The sequence below is a fragment of the Eremomyces bilateralis genome (assembly GCF_010015585.1).
Source record: "Eremomyces bilateralis CBS 781.70 unplaced genomic scaffold P152scaffold_3, whole genome shotgun sequence".
In the NCBI taxonomy this organism is placed as follows: Eukaryota; Fungi; Ascomycota; class Dothideomycetes; order Eremomycetales; family Eremomycetaceae; genus Eremomyces; species Eremomyces bilateralis.
Genome location: NW_022985069.1, coordinates 1,084,161 through 1,107,892, shown reverse-complemented (window position 1 = coordinate 1,107,892; position 23,732 = coordinate 1,084,161). Strand labels below are relative to the sequence as shown.

At 54.1% G+C, this 23,732-nt stretch overlaps 7 protein-coding genes across 7 annotated transcripts in view; 5 read left to right on the top strand and 2 right to left on the bottom strand.

Moving 5' to 3' along the window:
* P152DRAFT_505529 (uncharacterized protein) overlaps positions 1-444 on the top strand; it is a gene marked incomplete at its 3' end in the record, with an annotated part of 3,390 nt that extends 2,946 nt beyond the window's left edge. Inside the window, exon 3 of the mRNA XM_033682439.1 lies at positions 423-444. Coding sequence (XP_033537330.1) covers positions 423-444 — 22 coding nt within the window. The remainder of the gene's footprint in view (positions 1-422) is intronic.
* A 719-nt stretch (positions 445-1,163) lies between these two features.
* P152DRAFT_193415 (uncharacterized protein) lies at positions 1,164-1,845 on the top strand. Its single transcript, XM_033674278.1, has one exon. The coding sequence runs from the start codon at positions 1,322-1,324 to the stop codon at positions 1,742-1,744; it is 423 nt and encodes a 140-aa protein (XP_033537329.1). The 5' UTR covers positions 1,164-1,321; the 3' UTR covers positions 1,745-1,845.
* P152DRAFT_193451 (uncharacterized protein) lies at positions 1,846-2,619 on the top strand. Its single transcript, XM_033674279.1, has one exon. It carries the CDS (start codon positions 1,947-1,949, stop codon positions 2,400-2,402), a length of 456 nt encoding a protein of 151 aa, XP_033537328.1. The 5' UTR covers positions 1,846-1,946; the 3' UTR covers positions 2,403-2,619.
* A 659-nt stretch (positions 2,620-3,278) lies between these two features.
* P152DRAFT_464479 (WD40 repeat-like protein) lies at positions 3,279-7,801 on the bottom strand (the record flags this gene model as incomplete). Its single annotated transcript, XM_033680570.1, has 5 exons — positions 3,279-4,650; positions 5,130-5,933; positions 5,981-7,040; positions 7,090-7,588; positions 7,649-7,801. 5 exons carry the CDS (start codon positions 7,799-7,801, stop codon positions 3,279-3,281), a joined length of 3,888 nt encoding a protein of 1,295 aa, XP_033537327.1.
* A 312-nt stretch (positions 7,802-8,113) lies between these two features.
* Positions 8,114-9,370, bottom strand: P152DRAFT_455412 (translation initiation factor eIF3 subunit). The gene is made up of 4 exons (XM_033678779.1): positions 9,233-9,370; positions 9,050-9,138; positions 8,308-8,996; positions 8,114-8,259 (listed from the first exon to the last, which is right to left on the bottom strand). The coding sequence occupies exons 1-4, from the start codon at positions 9,249-9,251 to the stop codon at positions 8,244-8,246; spliced, it is 813 nt and encodes a 270-aa protein (XP_033537326.1). The 5' UTR covers positions 9,252-9,370; the 3' UTR covers positions 8,114-8,243.
* A 76-nt stretch (positions 9,371-9,446) lies between these two features.
* On the top strand, positions 9,447-15,288 carry P152DRAFT_471101 (clathrin heavy chain; the record flags this gene model as incomplete). Its single annotated transcript, XM_033681027.1, has 6 exons — positions 9,447-9,470; positions 10,049-10,069; positions 10,136-10,162; positions 10,217-10,588; positions 10,638-14,981; positions 15,037-15,288. The coding sequence occupies 6 exons, from the start codon at positions 9,447-9,449 to the stop codon at positions 15,286-15,288; spliced, it is 5,040 nt and encodes a 1,679-aa protein (XP_033537325.1).
* A 2,683-nt stretch (positions 15,289-17,971) lies between these two features.
* On the top strand, positions 17,972-21,901 carry P152DRAFT_389992 (pyruvate carboxylase; the record flags this gene model as incomplete). Its single annotated transcript, XM_033676016.1, has 5 exons — positions 17,972-18,077; positions 18,260-18,552; positions 18,630-20,203; positions 20,260-21,727; positions 21,797-21,901. 5 exons carry the CDS (start codon positions 17,972-17,974, stop codon positions 21,899-21,901), a joined length of 3,546 nt encoding a protein of 1,181 aa, XP_033537324.1.
* Positions 21,902-23,732: the final 1,831 nt, after the last annotated feature.

Sequence of the window (23,732 nt, the reverse complement as noted above, 5' to 3'; positions counted from 1 at the left end):
GGGACGGGACGGTCAAGCTGTGGGACGCCGGGTCGGGCGCGCTGCGGCAGACGCTCGATATTGGAAACATCGTCTACGCTCTCTCTTTCTCCGATGACGGTACCTCTCTCCAGACGGACCGTGGATCCTTGCCTATTTTACCACCTCTCTCTGGTGATATAGGTGTGACCAGTATACAACATCCATCTTCTATCTTTGTCAATGACCACTGGGTGAGTAGCCATACAGAGCGGATCCTTTGGCTTCCTCCCGAGTATCGGCCACACTGCATTGCTGTGTATGGGGATATTGTTGCTTTCGGATATTTATCTGGAAGAGTTATGACCATGGAATTTACTTTGTGATATTTCCTTAAGCTTTATTTAACCTCCTCCCCGCCCACCTTCCTTACAGATGGTGTCTTTTATATACTACATGAATAGCACGAGTGGCGATAGCCGATGAGTAATGTTTGATTAGAAATCCAAAGGCTTTAAAACCTGATTGGTGCTATTATTCAGAGTGTTTAAGGAATAGTGCCTCTCCCATCCCGTCTCCCCTGCTTGCTGCTCTGGCAGTCTCGACAGAGGAACAGGGCGTACATACCTACTAACGCAGCTCAGAACAGGGCACTCGTGGCTTGCATCTCATGCCAAAATCCACGGCTTTCGAGATGATGACTAATACGAATGCGGAGCAAGAGAGACGGTGGTACATGTCCTAGTGGACTGTCCGAATCCCAGAGAGCTAAGACAACAGCCTCAGAAGAAGATAGGAGACGCTTTCAACAGTATCACCGGAATGCTTAGAGGGAGACCTTAGGATCAAGGAAGAACCAAGAGCTGGACAGTTGACAGCTACGTCCTAGACGCAGTACTTGACTTTGCGGAAGCATCTATTAACGAAATAGGAGCGTTTCGCCTAGGCGGAAAACCCTCTGAAAACGGCGTCAGAAACAGCCGTTTTTGGAGGCAAGTTCGGTAGCACACAACGCTACTGCGTACTTCTCTATCACTACAACGCCCCATCTTACCTTTCCTTCTTCCTTTCCTGTAGATTAGGTATCACGAATGAAACCGTATGTAAGATACGCCTATCTTTGAGGTTCTGACTTCATTACAAGTCTGCGCGAAAGATGATCCGAAATCTTACCCCACTCCCTTACGCTTCACCTCATGTCGTCGCAAATGACGAGGCAGGTATGCAGGCTGACGCACGTTGGCGAACAGATACCAAATGCTGATATATAACAGATAGTCCTACGAGAGTCTCTGTTGGTCCCCCTTGGAGATGATGTCTTGGGCCCTGTACTCCAACTAATACACATCGCGAGCCGATCTCCATGCATTGTCTCTCGTTAGTAAAGGCTCACGTGCAACTACTGTACCTTTTCTGTACTCGAAAATCGGATGGTCATGGCCAGAAGATCCTCCTCATATTGCTGCTTTTTTGCGCACCATCCTGCGTAGACCGGAGACAGCCGCTTATGTTCGAAGCGTGGCTCTCCTTGGAGGTAATCATTCCCTGGGCCGTATCAGGGCGATGCTCCTCCCAAAATCCCCATTGCTGGGTTGAGCCTGAACGATACCGTGGAAGTCATCGAGACGACCAGGGTGACTTACGCTCATCGTTGGGTAAGGAACTCCGCAGCGGCACGATGGATGCATTTGTCGCGCTTCTGTTGTCACAGCTACACTACCTGAGATATCTCATTCTCGGTCCAAACTCTGCAAAACAGAGTGTGCTTCTTGGGTATGCTCCTTAACTCGGCTGTATGCAAGAAAGGCGACCATGGGTTGCCCACTTTTCAGCATCTCCGGGAAGTGACTTATAAGCTTAGAGACTATCATTATCTTGGGGATGTCTATGGTAGAAACAGTGCGAATGTCCTACCCTTTTATACTTGCTAAAAGTCCAGCGTCTTTCCGTTTCTCAATAATTCGGTCACGTTGAACTGGCCTATACACATGTCCCCTAACCCGTCAACAATCACATCATTTAGCTTGGCTTCAATCCGAGAGACACATCTCTCTCGTCTGCTCTCGGTGACTCCGGAACTCAAAACTCTACGATGGGTGTTCAACTACAGCGAAGAAGCCAAACATGCGCCAAATACATCCCTGGTTGAACTTGATAAGGTTGGGACCTCTCTATTTCACGTTCGCAATACGTTAACAGAGTTGACTATTTCCACGCAATGTGACAGTTGGAGGTACCTTTACCCTCCACTTCTGAACACAAAGGGATCTTTAAATGCTCTCGTTGGTTTCTGTCAACTAGAAAGGCTTGAGATCCCATTGCAGTTCTTGGCAGCTAGTTTCATACCGGCCACCGCGGTCCAGCTCAAAGACGTGGCTCCTAGGCATATTCAGTCCTTGATTATCGCCGCCGACAACTTAGAAGAGCAAGAAGAGAATGAATAAGATGATACGGCGCTTTACAACATCATCGCACTATGACTGGAAGACTGGAGTGCCCTTAAACCTGATCTGCGCACTATTTCGCTTTTGTTAGAGCTAACGGATGCGGACTGGCCCCGGTATGAGACACGCACTTACATAATTGTGGGATTAATGCGGATTCGAGGCTAGGACCATCAAGATATTGAAGGATATATAATTGAAACCTTTATACGGAGCTTCGCGACGTCTGCTGATGTCTCGCAGGCGGGCATCGGGGTCAGAGATTCGGAGCGACCCGTGTCCAACTGCTGTTCACACGGAACCTTTCCCCACTTCAGTCTTCAACGTTCTCAGTTGAATATTTGCTACTACCACCAAAAATATCTGATCAGAGTTATAGACAGTCAGGAACTTGGTAAATCTCAACCTTGAACACATACTCTGTCCACTTCTTCTATAGATAGCCGACTCCCCTCTTAGTCGCGTCTGTGATAGAGTATAATGCTGGGGTTAGGTCGTCCGTATAGAGCGATTCACAATACGCAGAGTCTCGTGGTGTATCCTTTTTGGCGTAGCGGTGCGACTTGTGTGCCCTTCTCATTAGGATAGTCCCGGCGTCAGAAACCTCCGTTTTTGGAGGCAATTTTGGTAGCACACAACGATATTCCATAAAAGGAAAAAGGAAACTTCCGGTTGAAGGAACGGTGGGTAGTTATTAGGAAATGCTTTGCTAGACAACCTACTATTGTTGTCGAAGTAGGTATGGAGGTTGGCTACCGTATCTACGCCGTACTCAATGATAGCTTCGCCAGGCCACGTTGATCAGAAGATGCTGGGTTAATATACAACCAAAGCTGGAATGTGAAGTAACATTTGCATTATTAGAGAAGAAGACAGCTACTCAGCCTCCCTATTGATCTGTATCATCTTATCCTCTCCACCACTCACGATCCCAATATCCCTATCCCACGCCATTCCAAGCACCTTCACCCCCTCGCCCGCCACCTTCCGCGGCTTCCCCTTCATACTCTCTCTCGGTAGCGTAAAGACACTCTCAACCACCAACCCCTTCCCCTCATCGCCCTGAGAATCCCCACCCTGCACTGCGATACTTCCCCCCCTCACATCCCAAACCCTCACCTCCCCATCATGACTCGCACTGGCCAACCCATACTCGCTCACCGGGCTCTGCGCTAACGCCACCACCGAATTCGCATGCCCTTTCAACGTCTTCGCCACCACCCTCGCCGCCCCCTCCCGCGGATCTATCAATACCACCGACCGCGCGCTCGTCCCCGCCGCCACCAGGCTCAACCCCGGCATCACGCACACCGACAGCAGCGGATGCGCCACCATCCGCGACGACACCTCCGCTGTATTCGGCGCGTCCGGCACCGCTAGCAGATCCCATGTGCGCAGCGTGTGGTCCTGCGAGACCGAGTACGCGACGTTGGGCGCGGTGGGCGAGAACGCGACGCCTGTGACCGGAGCGGCGTGGCCGGCGAGCAGTGCGAGCGGACCGCGCTGGGGGACGGTGGGGCCGGCGCGGGAGAGTTTGCGGCGCTTGGAGCTGGGGAGGGAGGAGGGGAGGAGGTCAGTAGGGGCTTCCGGGGCGGAGGACTTGTGGGCGGTCCAGACGCCGACGGTGTGGTCGGAGGAGGCGGAGAGGATGCGGCCGGAGGGGCCGTGGACGGCGATACTGTCGACGCTGGATTGGTGGCCATAGAGCTCGAAGGCGGGGTCGATGGTCGCGGTGGCGGGAGAGGTGGTGGATTCTTTGTAGCTCCATATCCGGATGGTGCGGTCGAGGGAGGCGGAGACGAGCTTTGTGGGGGATAGGAACTTGACGGACTTGACCCCGCCGGTATGTCCTCCATTTCCGAGCGATGGAGACGTGGCGACGAGCTCGGAGGACGTGTTCCACACCCGGACGAGCCCGTCGTAACTGCCGGAAAGGATGCGCTGTCGGCTGCCGTCGATGTGGGCGTCTCTCGTCCATCGTGCCGCGGGAGATGTTGCAGAGAGGACATCCACCGAGCTCACCCAGTCATCGTGAGGGAACGTCGCTGTCTGCGTCGGCGGCAGCAGCGCACGAACATATTCGACCGATAATGTGGTTTCCGCCGATATGCCGTTCGCGGTGAGAAACTCATCTAGGGTGGTCCGCAGAAATTGACCGTTGATGAGGAATTCGAACGGCACGGGCTTCTCCGACTCGAGGAGCGAGTTGACCAGTGTTGAAAGAGCATATCTTTTGAGGTCTGCCGATCTTGTCAGTCTGCAGTTCGAGATCGCAATGTTGCCCAGGTGGTTTTACATGGTACTAACTTGTCGAGACGAGAATGGTCTGGCTGTCCTCGGGCAGCTGAAGATCGTCATGGCGAGTGGAGAGCCGTACTCTCACTTGGTAGGACGGGCCGGTGGGTTGATCGTCCATGACTGCGTTCTAGAAGTTTGTGTTTGGGAAGTTCGAATCTCAATGAGCGGAATTGTTGAACGTCAAAAAAAATCCGGTGGAAGAATTAATTACAGCGCCAAGACTTCAGAATTCAGAATTCGGGATGCAGGGATGTGCGGCGAGACCCTGATGCTGGTTGCTGAATGGGATCCCCCTGATATTTATATCTGCTAATTATTTGCCATAGGATTGACCGTAGGATTGTTTGTAGTTTAATACTTGATCGGTAGGGTATCTATGCAGTCGCCGTTCTTCTAATCTGCGCAATGGCCTTCCTCCTATGCTCCGACTCCGCAAACAACGCCTGGATCAAATCCGCCACCTCCTCCGCCTCAAACTCCTCCCGCAATCCCGCCTCCGTCCACGCGAACTTGATATCTGCCAACGAACTCTCTAGAATCTCCATCAGATACCGAAACTTGAACCAATTCGGCGTATACACTCCCGTCATATCCCGCTCCTCCCCCGCGTCGTCTCGCTGCACGAATAGCTCCCCAACTCCTGTCACCACCCCGCACAGCGCGCTCAGCGTCTTCGATTCCTCCTCGGAGATATCCGCCATGTCTTCGATATCGAGGATCATCTTACCGATGACCGTTGCAGCCAGCGACCCGACCGACTGCAGCAGCGCCGAGTGCGAGAGGATCGGCCGCCACTCCGCGTGCACCTCCCGGATGCGGTCGACAGTGAAGCGCACCGCGCTGTCGCATTCGGCGGCGAAGGGCGGCTCGGTGCAGTGGGCGAAGCCTTGGGCACCTGCCAGGAGGTCGCTGAGGATGGTGCGCTGGGAGTCCATTTCGCGGCCATAGGCGCGCTTCCCGAAGCTGGAGAGGGATTGGAGGTCGGGGGTGAGGCGGAGTCGTTGGGAGGGGCGGGACTTGGGGGGGAGAGGGGAGGTTTCGTCGCGTTGGGCGAGGGAGGAGAGGTAGTTGTGGAGTTGGTCGGCAAGACGGGTGCAGTCGTTGTAGACGAGGATATTCCCTGCGTTGTCTTTGCTGTAGTACGTGATGGCGGTGGCTCGGTACATGGCCAAGGCTAATGTAGGTATTGAGTAGAGACCCATGGCAGCTCCTGCAATGGGTGAGTCGGCATATCTGTAATATAGTTAGCCGTTGTTGCTCAGAAGAAATGGAGGATGTACCTCTCCTGCGAAAGTGTTTCCGCATCTGAAACCACTTCCTGAATGAGCTGGAGTATTTCGTCTGGAATGGCAGTGACTGTGTATGTCTCTCGCAGTGTGATTTCTTCGGCCTTGTTCTCATGCACCGCTTCCTTGCCGTGTACATGGCCTGCTGGTGGTTTGCTTGCAGCAGGCTTTGCAGGTGCCGACTCCTTGACAGTCGTTGCATCTTCAGCATCATCTTCTCCCCATCCCCAGGCATCAGCCTCATCTCCGCCTTCGTCATCATTTTCCGTTTTCTCATCCTCGTCGGGTTTCTGCTCCACCTGGTCCTGGCCTTCCTCTTCCAAACCCCAAGCACTCGCATCCATATCTTCTTCCTCTACCGTCGGCTCAGACGCTGGCTGCTGATCCGCATCCGCGCCATCGTTGTCCCATTCTGCGTCCCAGTCGTTACTCTGATCAGGTGGCGGGCCCATGAGGTCTTCATGGGAGATCAGTTGAGTCTCCACTCGCTCCACGGTTTTTCTCGTTCGAACTCCCCGATAGCAGCTCGTCCGAACCGCCGCGAGCATCGCCTCCTTCCGTTTCGAAAGCCAGGAGCGAGGCGCGGTTTCCACCCAGTTGATCAGCTCCTCATTTCCGCTCCAGCCTAGACCTTCTAGGTGTTCAGCAAGGGAGAGCACTTGGTCCAGTAGCTGTTGGAACTCATTCATTTCGTCCAAGGAGATGGGGATGGCTTCTTGAAGCCACGTGGAGACAAGATGGGATGTCAGCGACGCCACGAGTTTCTGGGAGAGGGAGAGCGACAGTTGGGTTGGCAGCTCCGAGCTGAGGAATCGGGTGAGCTTTTTGATGTCTTCGATAGCGGCGAGCGCGCCTCCAGCACCTCCGTCCGTAGATACGCTGAGTGTGTTGTCGTCAACGCTCAAAACGGCCGAGTCATCGGCGTTTTCAGGACCGAATCGCGCAGCTATGATCGATCGTTCTAGTCCATGCTGTAGTTTCGACACCAGATCATCGTAAATGTCGAGCTGTTCCGCAAACCTCACAGTATCTTCCGCCAGGATCTCAGATTTCCCTAGCAGAGGTCAGCAGCAATCCCCATAGTCCATAACTGTACCACGAACTCGTTATCGATTTCTTGACCACCAATGCCCGCTTCTCTTGGTTGACATGCACGATATCCCACCAGTAACCCGTCACCGTCTCAACCATATCATCCCGCACCCGCTTCGCCCTATCCCTTAACAACCCCACAAAATGCGCTCCCTCAAACGCCTCCAGATCCCCCATCCCCTTTACCGCCCTCCCCATCCCCCCCAACGCACCCCCCACATCATCCCCCCTTACCGCCTCCCAACACCCGTCCAAGTCCCCCGACACTCGCTGGATGCACCCTAGCGTATCCACCAGCGCATCATTGAACGCCAGCTCCGTCTTCAGGAACCCCACCTTCGCGCCAGCATCGTTCGCCCGCCCTTTCAACCCCTGCACCTCGTTCGTCGCATGGTCGATCTGCCGCGTCTCCTCGCGGATGTCGTCGATGTCCTGCTGTAGGTGGCGCGCTTGGGCGATCCAGGCGTCGATATCGGTGGTGGAGGTACGGCTGATGTGCCGGATTTCGGCCTGTGAGGATAAGTATTAGGGACGGGAATGGAGCGAGATAGGGTGGGATGATTAGTATACCTTTAGTTTCGCACGCGATTGCTCGATGCCATCGAGGAGCGTAGGGAACGTGGAAGGTGGGAGCTCGGCGGAGACGACGGCTTCGGAGTCGGGGTATTGGCTGGCTTCGACGGACTGGAGGATGGCGTCGGCCAGCTGGTCGTCAGTTGGCATGATTGTTGGTAGGTCTAGGCCATAGTCGTTGTGAGTTGGGAATTGTTTTGTGAGGGAAAGTTGCCAGCTTGGAGTTGAGGTTGAAGCTTGCGGGACCCCTGTTAGGACCAGGTCATTTTCATATCTGATTGGGCTTTATGGGAACCAATATGTCAATGTAAATACACGTTTCTGGCATACAATTTCAGCAGGGTACTTTGGGTCGGACGGTTGGTTTCATAAATTTCGAAGCAATGCATTTTAGCAGTGTCGCCGAACGTGCGCTATCAAGCATAGACTAATACTACATGAAGGAAAAGCAATATCAATCGTCTGGCTATCATGCTTCCTTTCAAGCCGTGCGAATTCCATACTCCGTCTATTGCACTGGTTGCTTGAAGCATGCGATGCCGTCGCATATCAAACGTGATATCCCTCTTTTGTTTTGACCCCCGCTCACCTCTCACATGAAATCGCCGCTGCCTAGGTTAGCGACAGTACACCTGTCAATGATGTTCGAAACTTACTCATCAAGACCATCGTCATCGTAGAGCGTGGTATCTGCCCTGGTCGAGATATCTCTGCCAGCAGACAAGGTGGCCTTTGCCTTGACTTTTGTCTTCTTCCCACCCTTGTCGGCCGCCTTCTCTTGCTTCAACTTCTCGTTCGACAGGGTAGATAGCGCGCTCGCCGCCTTCTTGATTTGATCGCTCGACATGTCTTTACAGATCCCCTTCACAAACTCCGGCATGAACAGCGGGTATTGAGGCTTCTTCGAGTTCGCGGAGACGAGGGGAACCAGCGCTTCGCGCATCTTGGCGAACTGGTCCTTGGTGTGTGGGTTGAAGAGAGGCATGGAGGAGAGATCGATGCTGTTCGTTGGGTTGCTGGCGTCTGGTACCGTGATGTGTTTCCCACCCCGGTTACTTGAAACTGCGACGTCGGCGAAGAGGTCCTGTGCATTGCGCAGATCGGCATCTATCTGCGCCTGCTTCAGCCGTGCTCTCCGGTCCAGCTCATCTTCATCCGAATCTGAGGTCTCCTCTTCGAGTTCGCGTTGTCGCTGCTTTTCCCTCTGTCGCTCCTCGATCCGCTGGGTCTTGGACTTGTGCTTCGCCTTGGCTTCGGCGTCGGCTTTCGCTTTGAGTTCGGCGGCTTTCTTTTCCTTCTCTCGCTCCACCTCGGAGTCCTCTGCGGCGCTCCATGACTCTAGCACCTATCTGACGTGTCAGTTGCGACATCGGGCCGAACAAAGGGTGGGGTGCTCACGTCGGAGTCTTCTTCCTCATCGTCGAATTTGCTGCGGCGGGCGATCGGGGGAGGAGAGGTGGGAGGAGTGCTTTCCTCATCTTCGTCGTCTAGAAAGCCGGTCAGTATTGAGGGATGGGGGATCTGCAGCGATTTGACACGCTGCCATGAGGGGAAGGGAAGTTGGCGTTGGGTATGACGCACCCCACTTTGATGGTGGCATGTTGATGGTTCTTGGTCGTGAAATGGCCTTTGATGCGGGAATGTTCTGAGTTGAACGATGAAAGTCAGGATTCTTACGCGATCAGTCTGGAGGCGACTGGAAGGATGTATATGGGGTGTGGTGGTGGGATGTTTATTGCGTGACGCAGAAGGGGAATTTGATGAGATTTGAGACGATGGTGGGAGGGAAGGCGCGATGGAGGAGATTAAGGCTGGGAAAGTGCGGGTTCCTGTTGGGCACCCGAAAAACGAAAGTCCGCTTTCACCCATCGTTCCTGCCCGATAAAACATGGAACTAATATTTCCTCCTTTGATAATTGGTGCCCTACTGCCTGAGGCTGCATTGAGCCTCAGACACGTGACTCGACTCGACCCCCACGTGATTCGATGACCACATGCTTTGTGTTGGCAATTGCTCCGTGCAGCCACAGGGGCCAACCTCGCAACTCGTGAAAGTTCCACGTCGTGTTCAGCGGTCCAAGCCTCCAACTACCAAACGAACCAACTCCTGAGCTTCTGTAAGATCTCCCATTACTTCAACCCTTCAACTTCTATCATCACCCACACAACTCTCCCACCCTTAAATTCAACTATTTCCGTTTCTCCTTCTTCATTTGCACGTCCCTTGATTTCCATTTTCTCTCCGGTTGCTTTAATCGCCTTCTCCCGTTGATGAGGTGCGCCATCCTCATTGACCGTTGAGCACCATGGCCCCGTTACCCATAAAGTTCACGGAGCTTCTCCAGGTACGCGAATTTCTCCCCGATGCTGATGTGGATCCTTACTGACATTGTGTAGTTAACGCAGATTGATGTCCTTGTGAGTAGCGCGCCAGTTCCATGTGGTCCGTAGCGTCCGGTGAAGGGAGTGCTCACAGAACTGTAGCCTCAATCGATCGGGTTCAACACTTGTGTAAGTCTATCCCGATGGCATTATTGGGAGTGAACTTAACGTTGGGCGCTTCAGACCTTAGAATCCGACCACTACATCTGTATCCGGCAAAAGGTGGACGATAATGCGTCGCCGGAAGTCATCATCATCGACCTCAAGAATAACAACAATGTTATTCGACGCCCGATCAAGGCCGACAGTGCTATCATGCACTTCAACAAACAAATCATAGCACTGAAGGCACAAGGTCGGACCCTACAAATCTTCAATCTCGAGCAGAAGAGCAAGATGGGTGCTGCGACGATGAACGAAGATGTCCAGTTCTGGAAATGGTTCGATGATCGCACCCTTGGTCTTGTCACCGACACGGCCGTTTATCATTGGGACGTCTTCGATCCCACTACCGCTTCACCAGGCAAGGTGTTTGAGCGAAATGCCAACCTATCGGTATGTTACCGGCCATGGTTGCTTCGGTCTCGACTAATGTGATGTCTAGGGCTGTCAAATCATCAACTACCGAGTGAGCGACGATGCCCAGTGGTCCGTGGTTGTAGGCATTTCACAACAACAAGGCCGTGTCGTCGGTGCGATGCAACTGTACTCAAAAGCTCGTGGCATCAGCCAGTCGATCGAAGGGCACGCTGCCGCCTTCGGCACCGTCCGATTGGAGGGAGCACCAGCAGACTCCAAGCTGTTCACATTCGCCGTTCGCACCGCTACCGGGGCCAAACTGCACGTGGTTGAGATCGATCATCAAGCCGGAAACCCCCAATTCCAGAAGAAGAATGTCGACGTCTACTTCCCTCCCGAAGCCACCAACGACTTCCCAGTGGCGATGCAGGTATCCAAGAAGTACGGCATCATCTACCTCGTCACCAAGTACGGCTTCATTCACCTGTATGATCTCGAAACCGGGACTTGCATTTTCATGAACCGCATTTCGAGCGAGACGATCTTCGTCACATCTCCCGATTCTGAGTCGTCAGGTATCGTCGGTGTCAACCGGAAAGGCCAAGTCCTCTCAGTCAGCGTGGACGAGGAAGCCGTCGTTCCCTACCTTCTTCAGAACCCCGCAAACGCCGAGTTGGCCTACAAACTGGCCTCGAGGGGTGGGTTACCGGGTGCGGACAACCTCTACCAACAACGATTCGAGCAATTGTTGAATGCCAATCAATTCGCCGATGCCGCCAAAACCGCCGCGAACTCTCCACGTGGTTTCCTGCGAACCCCTGCGACCATCGACCGCCTCAAACAAGTCCCTGCGCAATCTGGACAGCTCTCCGTCATCCTCCAATATTTCGGAATCCTGTTAGACAAAGGTGGGTTGAATCAGTATGAAACCATTGAGCTGGTGCGGCCGGTTCTCTCCCAGAATCGGAAGCATTTGCTGGAGAAGTGGCTTCAAGAAGGCAAGCTGGACTGCTCAGAGGAACTGGGTGACATCGTTCGACCTCATGATCTCGGACTTGCGCTTCAGATCTATGAGCGAGCCAATGCTGCCCAGAAGGTCGTGGCGTCTTACGCTGAACTGGGACGATTCGACGAGATTGTGCCCTATGCGCAAAAGGCTGGCTATCGACCCGATTACACGGTGCTCCTGCAGCATATTGTCCGAGTGAACCCCAACCAATCCACCGAATTTGCGATCAGCCTGGCGAAGCAGCCCGAGGGACCCTTGGTCGATCTCGACCGAGTCGTGGATATCTTCCAATCCCAAGGAAACCTCCAGGGCGCGACAGCTTTCCTTCTGGACGTTCTGGCGCCCAATCTTCCCGAGCACGCTCATCTACAGACCAAGCTCTTGGAAATGAACCTGCTAAATGCTCCTCAAGTTGCTGATGCGATCCTTGGAAACGAAATGTTCTCCCACTATGACAAGGCACGTATCGCGCAATTGTGCGAAGGTGCCGGGCTTTACACTCGCGCTCTTGAGCACACCGAGGACCACGCCGTCATCAAGCGAATCATTGTCCATACCGACAAGCTTCCCGAGGAGTGGCTGATCAACTACTTTGGCCATTTGACAGTCGATCTCTCATTCGATTGCCTGAACGAGATGCTTCGCGTGAACATTCGCCAGAATCTCCAGTCGGTCATCCGCATCGCACAAAAGTACTCGGATCTCCTTGGACCCACACGGATCATTGACCTGTTCGAGAAATATCGAACGGCGGAGGGTCTTTACTACTACCTTGGTGGCATCGTCAATGTGAGCGAAGACAAGGACGTCAATTTCAAGTACATCGAGGCCGCGACGAGAATGCAGCAGTTTAATGAAGTGGAGCGTGTCTGCAGGGAAAGCAACTTCTACGATCCGGAGAAGGTCAAGAACTTCCTCAAAGAGGCGAATCTCACCAACCAACTCCCGCTGATGATCGTTTGCGACCGATTCAACTTCGTTCACGACCTGGTGCTATATCTCTACAAGAACCAGCATTTCAAGTCGATCGAGGCGTATGTCCAGCGCATCAACCCTGGGCGTACTCCGGCCGTAATTGGGGGTCTCCTGGACGTTGACTGTGATGAAGGTGTTATCACGGGATTGCTTGCGTCCGTCAATCCCTCGTCTGTCCCGATCGATGAGCTTGTGGCTGAAGTCGAAACGCGAAACCGACTCAAGCTGTTGCTTCCCTTCCTCGAGCAAACCCTCGAGGCTGGCAACCAACAGCAAGCCGTTTACAACGCTCTCGCCAAGATCTACATCGACAGCAACAGCAACCCTGAGAAGTTCCTGAAAGAGAATGACATGTACGACACGGTTGTTGTCGGCAAGTACTGTGAGAAGCGCGATCCCAACCTCGCGTACATTGCGTACCAGAAGGGCCAGAATGACCTGGAGTTGATCAGCATCACCAATGAGAACTCCATGTTCAAGGCACAAGCCCGATACCTCCTCGACCGCGGTGATGCCGAAGTCTGGGGTTTCGTGCTGAGCGCCAACAATATGCACCGAAGGTCTTTGGTTGACCAGGTCATCTCCACCGCGGTTCCCGAATCAACCGACCCGACCAAGGTCTCGGTCGCGGTCAAGTCTTTCATGATGAACGACATGCCGTCCGATTTGATCGAGCTCCTGGAGAAGATCGTCCTTGAGCCATCGCCGTTCAACGAGGACAAGGTGCTGCAGAACTTGCTCATCATCACTGCCTGCAAAGCAGACAAGGCGCGAGTCATGGGCTATGTCCGGGACCTCAATGCCTACGAACCAGATGCAATTGCACAGGAGTGTATCGGACAAGGAATGTACGAGGAAGCATTCGAGATCTACAACAAGAATAACAACTACACGGCGGCCACCAATGTTCTCGTCGAACATGTCGTCAGCATCGATCGTGCTCAGGAATATGCCGATCGTGTTGATACTCCCGAAGTGTGGAGCTTGGTTGCGAAGGCTCAGTTGGATGGCGTTCGGGTCACCGATTCGATCGAGTCATACATCCGCGCCGGCGATCCTTCTAATTACAACGAGGTCATTGAGGTTGCAACCCGCGCCGGCAAGGACGAAGACCTCGTGAAATATTTGCGGATGGCTCGAAAGACCCTCCGCGAACCTCCGATCGACACTGGCCTAGCTTTCTGCTACGCTCGCCTCGACCAGCTTCCGGAACTCGAGGACTTCCTTCGCTCAACGAACGTCGCGGACGTGGAAGCGTCAGGTGACAAGGCTTATGAGGAGGGATACTTCGAGGCCGCCAAGATCTTCTACTCGTCCATCTCGAACTGGGCGAAGCTTGCCACGACTCATGTCCACCTCAACGACTACCAGGCTGCGGTCGAGTCGGCCCGCAAGGCCAATAGCACCAAGGTGTGGAAGGAGGTCAACGACGCGTGTATTGAGAAGGGGGAGTTCCGTCTCGCTCAGATCTGCGGTCTCAACCTGATTGTCCATGCCGACGAGCTCCAGCACATTGTTCGCCAATATGAGCGCGGCGGCTACTTCGATCAGCTCATTGACCTGCTCAGCAACGGACTCAGCTTGGAACGTGCCCACATGGGCATGTTCACCGAGTTGGGCATTGCGCTCTCGAAATATCACCCCGATCGTGTCATGGAGCACCTGCGTCTCTTCTGGTCTCGTATCAACATCCCCAAGATGCTGAAGGCGTGCGAAGACGCCCACCTCTGGCCGGAACTGGTATTCCTGTACTGCCACTATGACGAGTGGGACAATGCTGCACTAGCCATGATGGAGCGAGCGTCCGACGCGTGGGAACATCATTCCTTCAAAGACACCATCGTCAAGGTAGCGAACTTGGAAATCTACTACCGCGCCGTCAACTTCTACCTCGAGCAACAACCGCCGCTCCTCACAGACCTCCTCCAAGTCCTGACGCCGCGCATTGACGTCAACCGCGTCGTCCGCATGTTCGAGAAATCCGACAACATTCCGCTCATCAAGCCGTTCCTGATGAGCGTGCAGTCGCAGAACAAGAAGGCGGTCAACCACGCGATCCACGACCTGCTGATCGAGGAGGAGGACTACAAGACGCTGCGCGACTCGGTCGAGAACTTCGACAACTATGACTCGACGGAGCTGGCGCAGCGGCTCGAGAAGCACGACCTCGTCTTCTTCCGACAGATCGCGGCGACCATCTGGCGCAAGAACAGGCGGTGGGACAAGAGCATCGCGCTGTCGAAGCAGGACAAGCTGTTCAAGGACGCGATCGAGACGGCCGCCATGTCCGGGAAGCCGCCGGTGGTGGAAGAGCTGTTGAGGTACTTTGTCGATATTGGCAGCCGCGAGTGCTATGTTGGTATGCTGTACGCGTGCTACGAGCTCATCCGACCGGATGTGATCCTCGAGATCTCCTGGAGGAGCGGTCTCCACGACTACACTATGGTAAGTTCTCCCCCCTTCCCTCTTCTCCACGCACACCTACTAACCCCCCACCTAGCCCTTCATGATCAACATGCTCGCCCAACAAACCGCCACCATCTCCCTCCTCCAAAAAGACAACGAAGAGCGCAAAGCCCGCGAGGCTACGCAGAAGCAAGACGAGGACGAAACCCCGATCCTAGGCGGCAGTCGGCTGCTCCTGACCCAGGGATCCGTCCCGCAGCAGGCGTCCAGCCCCGCGCCGATGAGCGGCGGGTTCGTCCAGCCGAACGGCGTCATGCCGCAGGCGACGGGCCTGAGGGGATTCTAAAATGGAGAGCTTGGAGGGAGTAAGATGGATCATACGAGTGGAGGTGCGGTGGTGCATTTCGGCACATTGGGAACCCAATCACGTAACGACGACGAAAGACCCCATCCAAAGAGGATGGATGGATGGATGGATAGAGGTGAAAGCGACGCGATTGCGATTGCGATTTGCAAACCCCCGCATCCGCGCCCACTTTTCGTTTTCAGTTTTCCAGGCTGAATACCCAACACCGGGGATCGCGGTAATCTTCTCGATTTGACTTTTCTGTTTGTTTGTTCCACTTTCTACCGTTGTTTGTTCGCGTTATGGGAAAAATCTCGAGTTCAAGGCCCGCGGTTCGGAGGATGTGTAAATTACCTAGTTTGCCTTAGCACGAGAAGTGAAGAGTCGGTTGTCTGAATGTCTTTCCCTGGATCACGGTGCGCTTCGTTTGATGAGATTAATGGCTATCGGTAGGATCCGAACCCTCAGCCATGCATCGTCGTTGCCAACCATGCTCACCAAGTCGTCCATCTGGCGCATGAAGCGGGGATCGTAAACGGGTAAGTATATCGGGATTGAATCTCACGATGTAATACAGGACGATTTTCTGTGATCAAGGCAACGTCCACGCTCCAGACCACCTTCCATCCCCCCAGCGTGCATCTAAGCCAACCGTCCCGCAGCCACAATCAGCCATCCCTCCGTTTCCCCGTCGACGAGAGTAATATCCACAACCCGACATTAAGCGTTGCCGCCCGCATCTCAGGCGTCGATATCCCGGCGCGCGGCTTCACCACCTGCGGCCGTTCGGGTCATTAAGGAATCGCAGACTCATCTGGCCCCGGGATCACGAAAATGCAACATGCAGGAACGGAACGGGGGCAGGGGAGGGGTATATCCATGTCGGGATGCGTGAGATGCGGGACTCGGGAGGGGGAGGGAGATCTACGGCTTGCGGGGGGTAGGAGGTGAGATCTTGAGGCGGAGGAATGGATGGCTGTCTGGCTCTCGGATGTCGGAGTACTTTTTGCGAGAATCTACCTTATGGTGCCGGTTTCAGGCTCTTGTTAATTCAGTTGTCGTGCAAAAAAAGGACTACGTCATTACAGCATTTGATACATCCATCTCGTCATAGACTCATAGCCCGAGCAACCGAAGCAAGCGAGCTTCCTGAGCATCTTCAATGTTAATCATGAATTCAGCATGTGCGTGCGTCTGATCCACTATCCGTGCCCATCAGGGTACGTAAGTACCTCTACTTTATTCTTATTGCCGAGTAATTCCAGGCTGTTGGGGATGGTGGACACACAGAGGTTTGCGAGACGGATGGCGATGACCCGACAACTCCCGAGGCACCGACTCGGCTGGGGGATTTCGTAATGGAGAGATCGTGAAAATTGCCCTGAGTAGATGGATGCCAATGTGTGTGCCTTTCAGAACGGGAGCGGACGATGGCATTCGATTCCTGGGGATGCGATATGTTTCCGGTATCGCCCTTCCCTGCTGGTTGCTGGCTGCTGGTTGCTGGCTGCATCCGAGGCGAGGTGAAGGGATTCCAAGGCAATATTTAGGTTACTTACCGTACGGGAGCGGCATTGTAGGATAGGAAAGAAAGCCGGAAACTTGAGAACTTGTCGTTTTACATCTTCTATCCATCTGTGTCGTGAAAGTTTGCGGATTGTGAGATCGTGTTGGAACCGGCTCGGAAGATTGATTTGACTGCTGTATAAAAAGCTATCGCGAAGTTCCACCGCCTCAATCATCCACTCCAGCGAGAGTGCCTGAGCTGGATTCAAGGCTTAAGCGGATCAAGGAAACTCTCGGCCCAGATTGATATCGAGATCCGAATATTAACTAGCATCCTCCCCCCAGCATCCTTATTGATAATTCCGGGAGATCCAGCATCCCCCACCAGGCCACCACCAAAAACGAACTTCTCCCCGCTCCCTCCCTTCTCCGTCTCCGCCACCAAAAAAAGCCTCTCAAGCTCAGCTGCAGCTTGACCCGCAGCACACCTCCACCTCACTGCTATTTACTTTTTTTCTTTTCCAGCATCGTGACAGTTCTGGGATTTTCCTCCCCATCCTTTTTATACAGTCACCGGAAGTCTTGGAAAAGGCATAAGAAGGGATTGGATTTATCTGTCGGGTTCAATTGGCCGCCATCGATTTCCCTCTGTTCCATCTATTTCTACCCCGCCACCCGCCAGTATCACTAGCGAACCGTGGAACCGGAGAGCGTAAGCACGTGTGAACTGGTCTTTGCATTTTTCGAGTCCGGTGACGGAGACGATCAGAATCAAAGAATCGCTTCGGAGTTCAATTGAGCTCGAAAGTCAGGACGTAGCAGGAGCAATTCGTTGCAATTCGCAGGTTCTCGTATAGGTATGTGGGATTCCGTCAATAGCTTTACATCATCTCATCTCGTCTTATCTTTGTCGTTACTATTGTCTTACCATTGTCTCCGGTCTGCATCACTGCTCCGGTGTCGATCACCATTCTTTTGGCCTGCTGGCGATAGCTCTTCTTCGATGCGTCTAACAGTGTTTCTCAGAGCAGATATCTACATATATATACCTTCACATCCCTATCCCTCGATATACTGTTTGGATACTTACCGAGCTCGGTACGGAACTTGCTCGCGGCTTCCGCTCTTGAAAGCGACTGTCACACTCGGTGACTCGACGCTGCCATAACCCGCCATCATGTCGGCAATCATTGATGATGACAATGAGCATCATCCCTCCAACCAACCTGTCCACCACCGGATACGGGCCAATTCCACCATCATGGATCTGAAGAAGATCTTAGGTACGTCCATTGCGCCGTTCCTCCCTTCTTCCTGTCCTATGACGGCGTGTGTGGCGGTTCGTCCGCTTATCGCTGGCCTGGAGCTGCGATGACGCAAGCTTCACCGTCTCCGAGCATAGCCCGCCATCGGCAGATTCGTTTGTGGCTTCGTGGAGAGGTCAGTAATATTGACTGAGCTGCAGTCGCTAACCGCGGTGAAATCCCGATCCGTATCTTCCGAACGGCCCACGAGCTGTCCCTCCACACCGTCGCCGTCTTCTCCTATGAGGACCGCATGGGCATGCATCGCCAGAAGGCGGACGAGGCATACATGATCGGGAAGCGCGGCCAGTTTACTGCGATCGGCGCATATCTTGCTGGAGACGAGATCATCAAGATCGCGAAGGAGCATGGCGTCGATCTTATCCATCCAGGCTATGGCTTCTTGTCTGAGAATGCCGAGTTTGCGAAGAATGTGGAGAAGGCGGGCTTGATTGTAAGACTGCGATTTCCTTACTCCCGCTCAAATTATCCGTAATTTCTGGAGAGATAGGTCGCTTATAATGTTCACAGTTCGTCGGACCCACGCCTGAGGTCATCGAAGGTCTCGGTGACAAGGTTTCCGCTCGAACGGCCGCCCTCAAGTGTGACGTCCCGGTCGTTCCCGGTACCGATGGTCCGGTCGAACGGTTCGAAGACGTCAAGGAATTCACCGACAAGTTCGGCTTCCCCATCATCATCAAAGCGGCTTTCGGCGGTGGTGGCCGTGGCATGCGTGTCGTCCGTGAACAGGAAAGCCTGAAGGATTCCTTTGAGCGAGCCACATCAGAAGCCAAGGCCTCTTTCGGCAACGGAACAGTATTCGTGGAGCGTTTCCTTGACAAGCCCAAGCACATCGAGGTGCAATTGCTCGGAGACAACTATGGCAACGTGGTCCATCTGTACGAGCGTGACTGCAGTGTCCAGCGACGTCACCAAAAAGTCGTCGAAATCGCCCCGGCGAAGGACTTGCCACAAGAGACTCGTGACGGAATTTTGGAGAGCGCCGTGAGGCTCGCCAAATCCGTCAACTACCGTAACGCCGGTACCGCGGAGTTCTTGGTCGACCAGCAAAACCGCTACTACTTCATCGAAATCAACCCACGTATCCAGGTCGAGCACACCATCACGGAAGAAATCACCGGTATCGACATCGTCGCCGCTCAGATCCAAATCGCTGCCGGTGCCTCGCTGCAACAGCTCGGCCTCACCCAAGACCGCATCTCCACCCGGGGCTTCGCCATCCAGTGTCGTATCACCACCGAAGATCCCACCAAGAACTTCGCCCCCGACACCGGTAAGATTGAGGTGTACCGCTCCGCCGGTGGTAACGGCGTCCGTCTGGATGGTGGCAATGGCTACGCCGGCTCGATCATTACACCGCATTACGACTCCATGTTAGTCAAGTGCACCTGCCATGGCTCCACCTACGAGATCGCCCGACGCAAGGTGCTTCGTGCGCTCGTCGAGTTCCGCATCCGCGGCGTCAAGACCAACATCCCCTTCCTCGTCTCACTGCTGACCCACCCGACCTTCATCGAGGGTACCTGCTGGACGACGTTCATCGACGACACCCCCGCCCTGTTCAGCCTCATCAGCTCGCAGAACCGCGCGCAGAAACTGCTATCCTACCTCGGCGACCTCGCCGTCAACGGCTCCTCCATCAAGGGCCAGATCGGCGAGCCCAAGTTGAAGGATTTGATCAACATCCCGACCCTCACGACACGCGACGGCCAGAAGATCGACGTGTCGGAGCCGTGCAAGACGGGGTGGCGGAACATCATCGTGGAGGAGGGCCCGGAAGCGTTCGCCAAGGCGGTCCGCGCGAACAAGGGCTGTTTGATCATGGATACCACGTGGCGAGACGCACATCAGAGCTTGTTGGCGACGAGGGTCCGAACGGTAGATCTGCTGAACATCGCCACGGAGACGAGCCACGTGTTCAGCAACGCGTGGGCGCTCGAGTGCTGGGGTGGCGCGACGTTCGATGTGGCCATGCGGTTCTTGTATGAGGATCCGTGGGACCGGCTGAGGAAGATGAGAAAGGCGGTGCCGAATATTCCGTTCCAGATGCTGTTGCGTGGTGCGAACGGTGTGGCGTACTCTTCGTAAGTGAACTTCCTAGCTCAGAATTACTGAAGAATAGATGAACTGACATCTGCAGCCTCCCGGACAATGCCATCGAGCACTTCTGCGAGCAGGCTAAGAAGAACGGCGTCGACATCTTCCGTGTCTTCGACGCACTCAACGACGTCGAGCAGCTCGAAGTCGGCGTGAAGGCTGTCCTCAAGGCCGGCGGTGTCGCCGAAGGCACCATGTGCTACTCCGGCGACATGCTGAACCCCAAGAAGAAGTACAACTTCGAATACTACATGGAGCTTGCCGAGAAGATCGTCAAGATGGGCGCCCACGTCCTCGGAATCAAGGACATGGCTGGAGTCTTGAAGCCCCGTGCCGCTACCAAGCTCATCGGTGCACTCCGCGCGAAATACCCCGATCTCCCGATCCACGTCCACACTCACGACAGTGCCGGGACGGGTGTCGCCTCAATGGTCGCCTGCGCGGAAGCCGGTGCCGACGCCGTCGATGCTGCCATCGATAGCATGAGCGGGATGACCTCACAACCCAGCGTTGGCGCCATCCTCGCGTCTCTCGAAGGCGGTCCCTGCGACCCAGGTCTTGACCATCACACGATTGTGCAGCTGGACAACTACTGGGCGCAGCTGCGACTGTTGTACTCACCCTTCGAAGCCGGTCTGACCGGTCCCGACCCGGAGGTCTACGAGCACGAAATCCCCGGGGGGCAGCTCACGAACCTGATCTTCCAAGCCTCGCAGCAAGGACTCGGCGAGAAATGGGCGCTGACCAAGAAGGCGTACGAGCAGGCGAACGACCTCCTCGGCGACATCGTCAAGGTCACGCCCACCTCCAAGGTCGTCGGCGACCTCGCCCAGTTCATGGTCTCCAACAACCTCTCGTACGACGACGTGCTCACCAAGGCCGAGCAACTCGACTTCCCGTCCTCCGTCCTGGAGTTCTTCGAGGGTCTCATGGGTCAGCCCTACGGCGGGTTCCCGGAGCCGCTCCGCACGCAAGCGCTGCGCGAACGTCGCAAGATGGACAAGCGACCCGGGCTGTACCTCGAGCCGATCGATTTTGCGGCGACGAAGCAGACGCTCACGGAGAAATATGGCAAGGTCAGCGAGACGGACCTCGCGTCGTACATCATGTACCCGAAGGTGTTCGAGGACTACAAGAAGTTCACGGAGAAATACGGCGATATGAGCGTCCTCGCGACGCGCTACTTCCTCTCCCGCCCGGAGATCGGCGAGGAGTTCCACGTCGAGCTCGAGAAGGGCAAGGTGCTCATCCTCAAGCTGCTGGCCGTCGGCCCCCTGTCCGAGCAGACCGGCCAGCGCGAGGTATTCTACGAGATCAACGGCGAGGTGCGCGTCGTCACTATCGACGATCAGCACGCCGCAGTGGAGAATGTGCGCCGCCAGAAGGCCGATCCCACCGATGGGAGCCAGGTGGGCGCGCCGATGAGCGGCGTAGTGGTGGAGATTCGGGTGAACGATGGCGCGGAGGTTAAGAAGGGAGATCCGATCGCGGTGCTGAGCGCGATGAAGATGGTGAGTTCTTTTCCTTTTCCTTTTCCTATCCTTCGATGTGATTTGTGCCGCCTTGCTAACGTCACGCAGGAAATGGTCATCAGCGCACCCCATTCCGGGAAGGTCGCGTCCCTCGGCGTGAAGGAGGGCGACTCAGTCGACGGGCAGGATCTCATCTGCAAGATCACGAAATAAACCCCATTGACAGCACGCGCCTTCGGGCGGTGAGACTTGTCCGATCGATGCTACGAGGGTCCCGATAGGTGCGATGCAACTGCGACGAGTCCCCCCCACCCGGGCTGTTCAGGATGAAGGTTAGAAAGTGTTATTCGTTGGGGCGGAGATTTTGGTCCCCTCATGTTTGATGTGCCGCGAAAAACGCCAAAATGTCGGATTACGTTCTTTTTCATATTTTGCAGATAGGTTTTCATAGTCTGGTATTTGTTGAGGAGAATTCGAAATTTATGCTGTTTCTTCGAAGGGGTCCGGTGGGTCTTGTTAGGCGGGTACCATCTCTGATCCTCTTGTGCGATGGTAAGGCACGACAAACAGTCAACTGTGTCAGTCACACTTCATCAATTCCCTGGAGTCCCCCGCTTTCTCAACAACATCATCATCTTCTCGTTTGCTTCTCTTCGATTATTAGCATTTGAACATGACACCCTGGTTCAGAGCACCAGTATCAGATTCTACCCATTCCTGGAGAACCAATGCCATTTCCGCCAGAATCACTTGGCTATCGTCACGTTCGGCACATTTCTTACTCAACCAGAAGCTCTATATATCGCGGTCAAATCTTTTTCTTATAAGTCTACTAATATAATCAACGTATCGTACTATTTGTGTTTCTCCCACGTTCTTAAATTCACGGTTGGTTGCGGTTGCTGGTTTTGCATTTCATGAGGTCTGTCAACGATCTGAATACGGTTAAGATCGATCAAAGCTCTTCCACGCCTTTTCATTCCACTCTATTCCATCATATGCTTTTGATGAGAATACATTTAACTGGCCAGAGCAGGACTATAACGCGACTTTGTGAAAACTCTCCGTGCGGGTTATGAGCACACTAGAGCTGAGCTGGTCTGGGGTGTCTCGACGGGATCTCTCCACACTGATCGCGGTCCTTCCTTTATTCTCTGCCATATAGCAAGTACAGTGGTCATTATCGGCAGGGACTTCGTTATTTCGTGGTTAGACTGGGATATAGCTGGAGCAGGAACCACCCGTTGCGATTATTCCTCACTGCGAGTAGATGATGCTCAGGGGGTAAGATAGTTCAACGGTTTGTTGGATCAGAACGCTTCCACACGATAGAAACACCGCTAGTAAATACAAAGGATTAAACGGTGAATATTCCAGCTGTCGAAATGGTCCCAATTTAATTTCCATTATATAAGTCCGTAGTTGTGGTCGATACCTCCTTTCCCGCCCTTCATGCCGGATGATGAACTGACTATGCTGAGTGGCCTAGACTGCGACTTCCTCGGACTTAATTGCTACCCCAAACTCCTTAAGGTCGTTCTCCACAGCGGTCAACACAGCGGCACCCTGAATGTTCTCTACATACGAGGATCTGGACGATTCATCAAAGAAGCAGGAAGCTTTGCCATCGCCTTCGACTTCCCGGCCGTACCCGTCTCGCTGAACAACACGGATCCTTATGGATTTTTGAGCAGCAATGATCCGCAATGGAACGAACGCATCCGCATGCAGTATTACATTCTGTCCACCTTTGAAGGGATCGAGGTCCCGCGGCCAACGCCGGAACTGTATGGTTTCATGCAATGGGCGTTCGGGCGCGACGGGATCTCTTCATTGCAGATTATTGCGCGCGACTTCTCGTACGGAGGCCGGTTCTCGAGGACAGAGATGCTATTCTGTAGGTACACGTTCCCGGAGGATAGCATCTTGGCGGAAAGTGGCTTACCCTTGTATCGACCAGTTAGGGCGGAGGATACGGAGCTATGGGATTTGCGAGATGAAAATCGGGGAAATCTTGAGGCGTGTCCGGCGGAGGCTCTTCTGG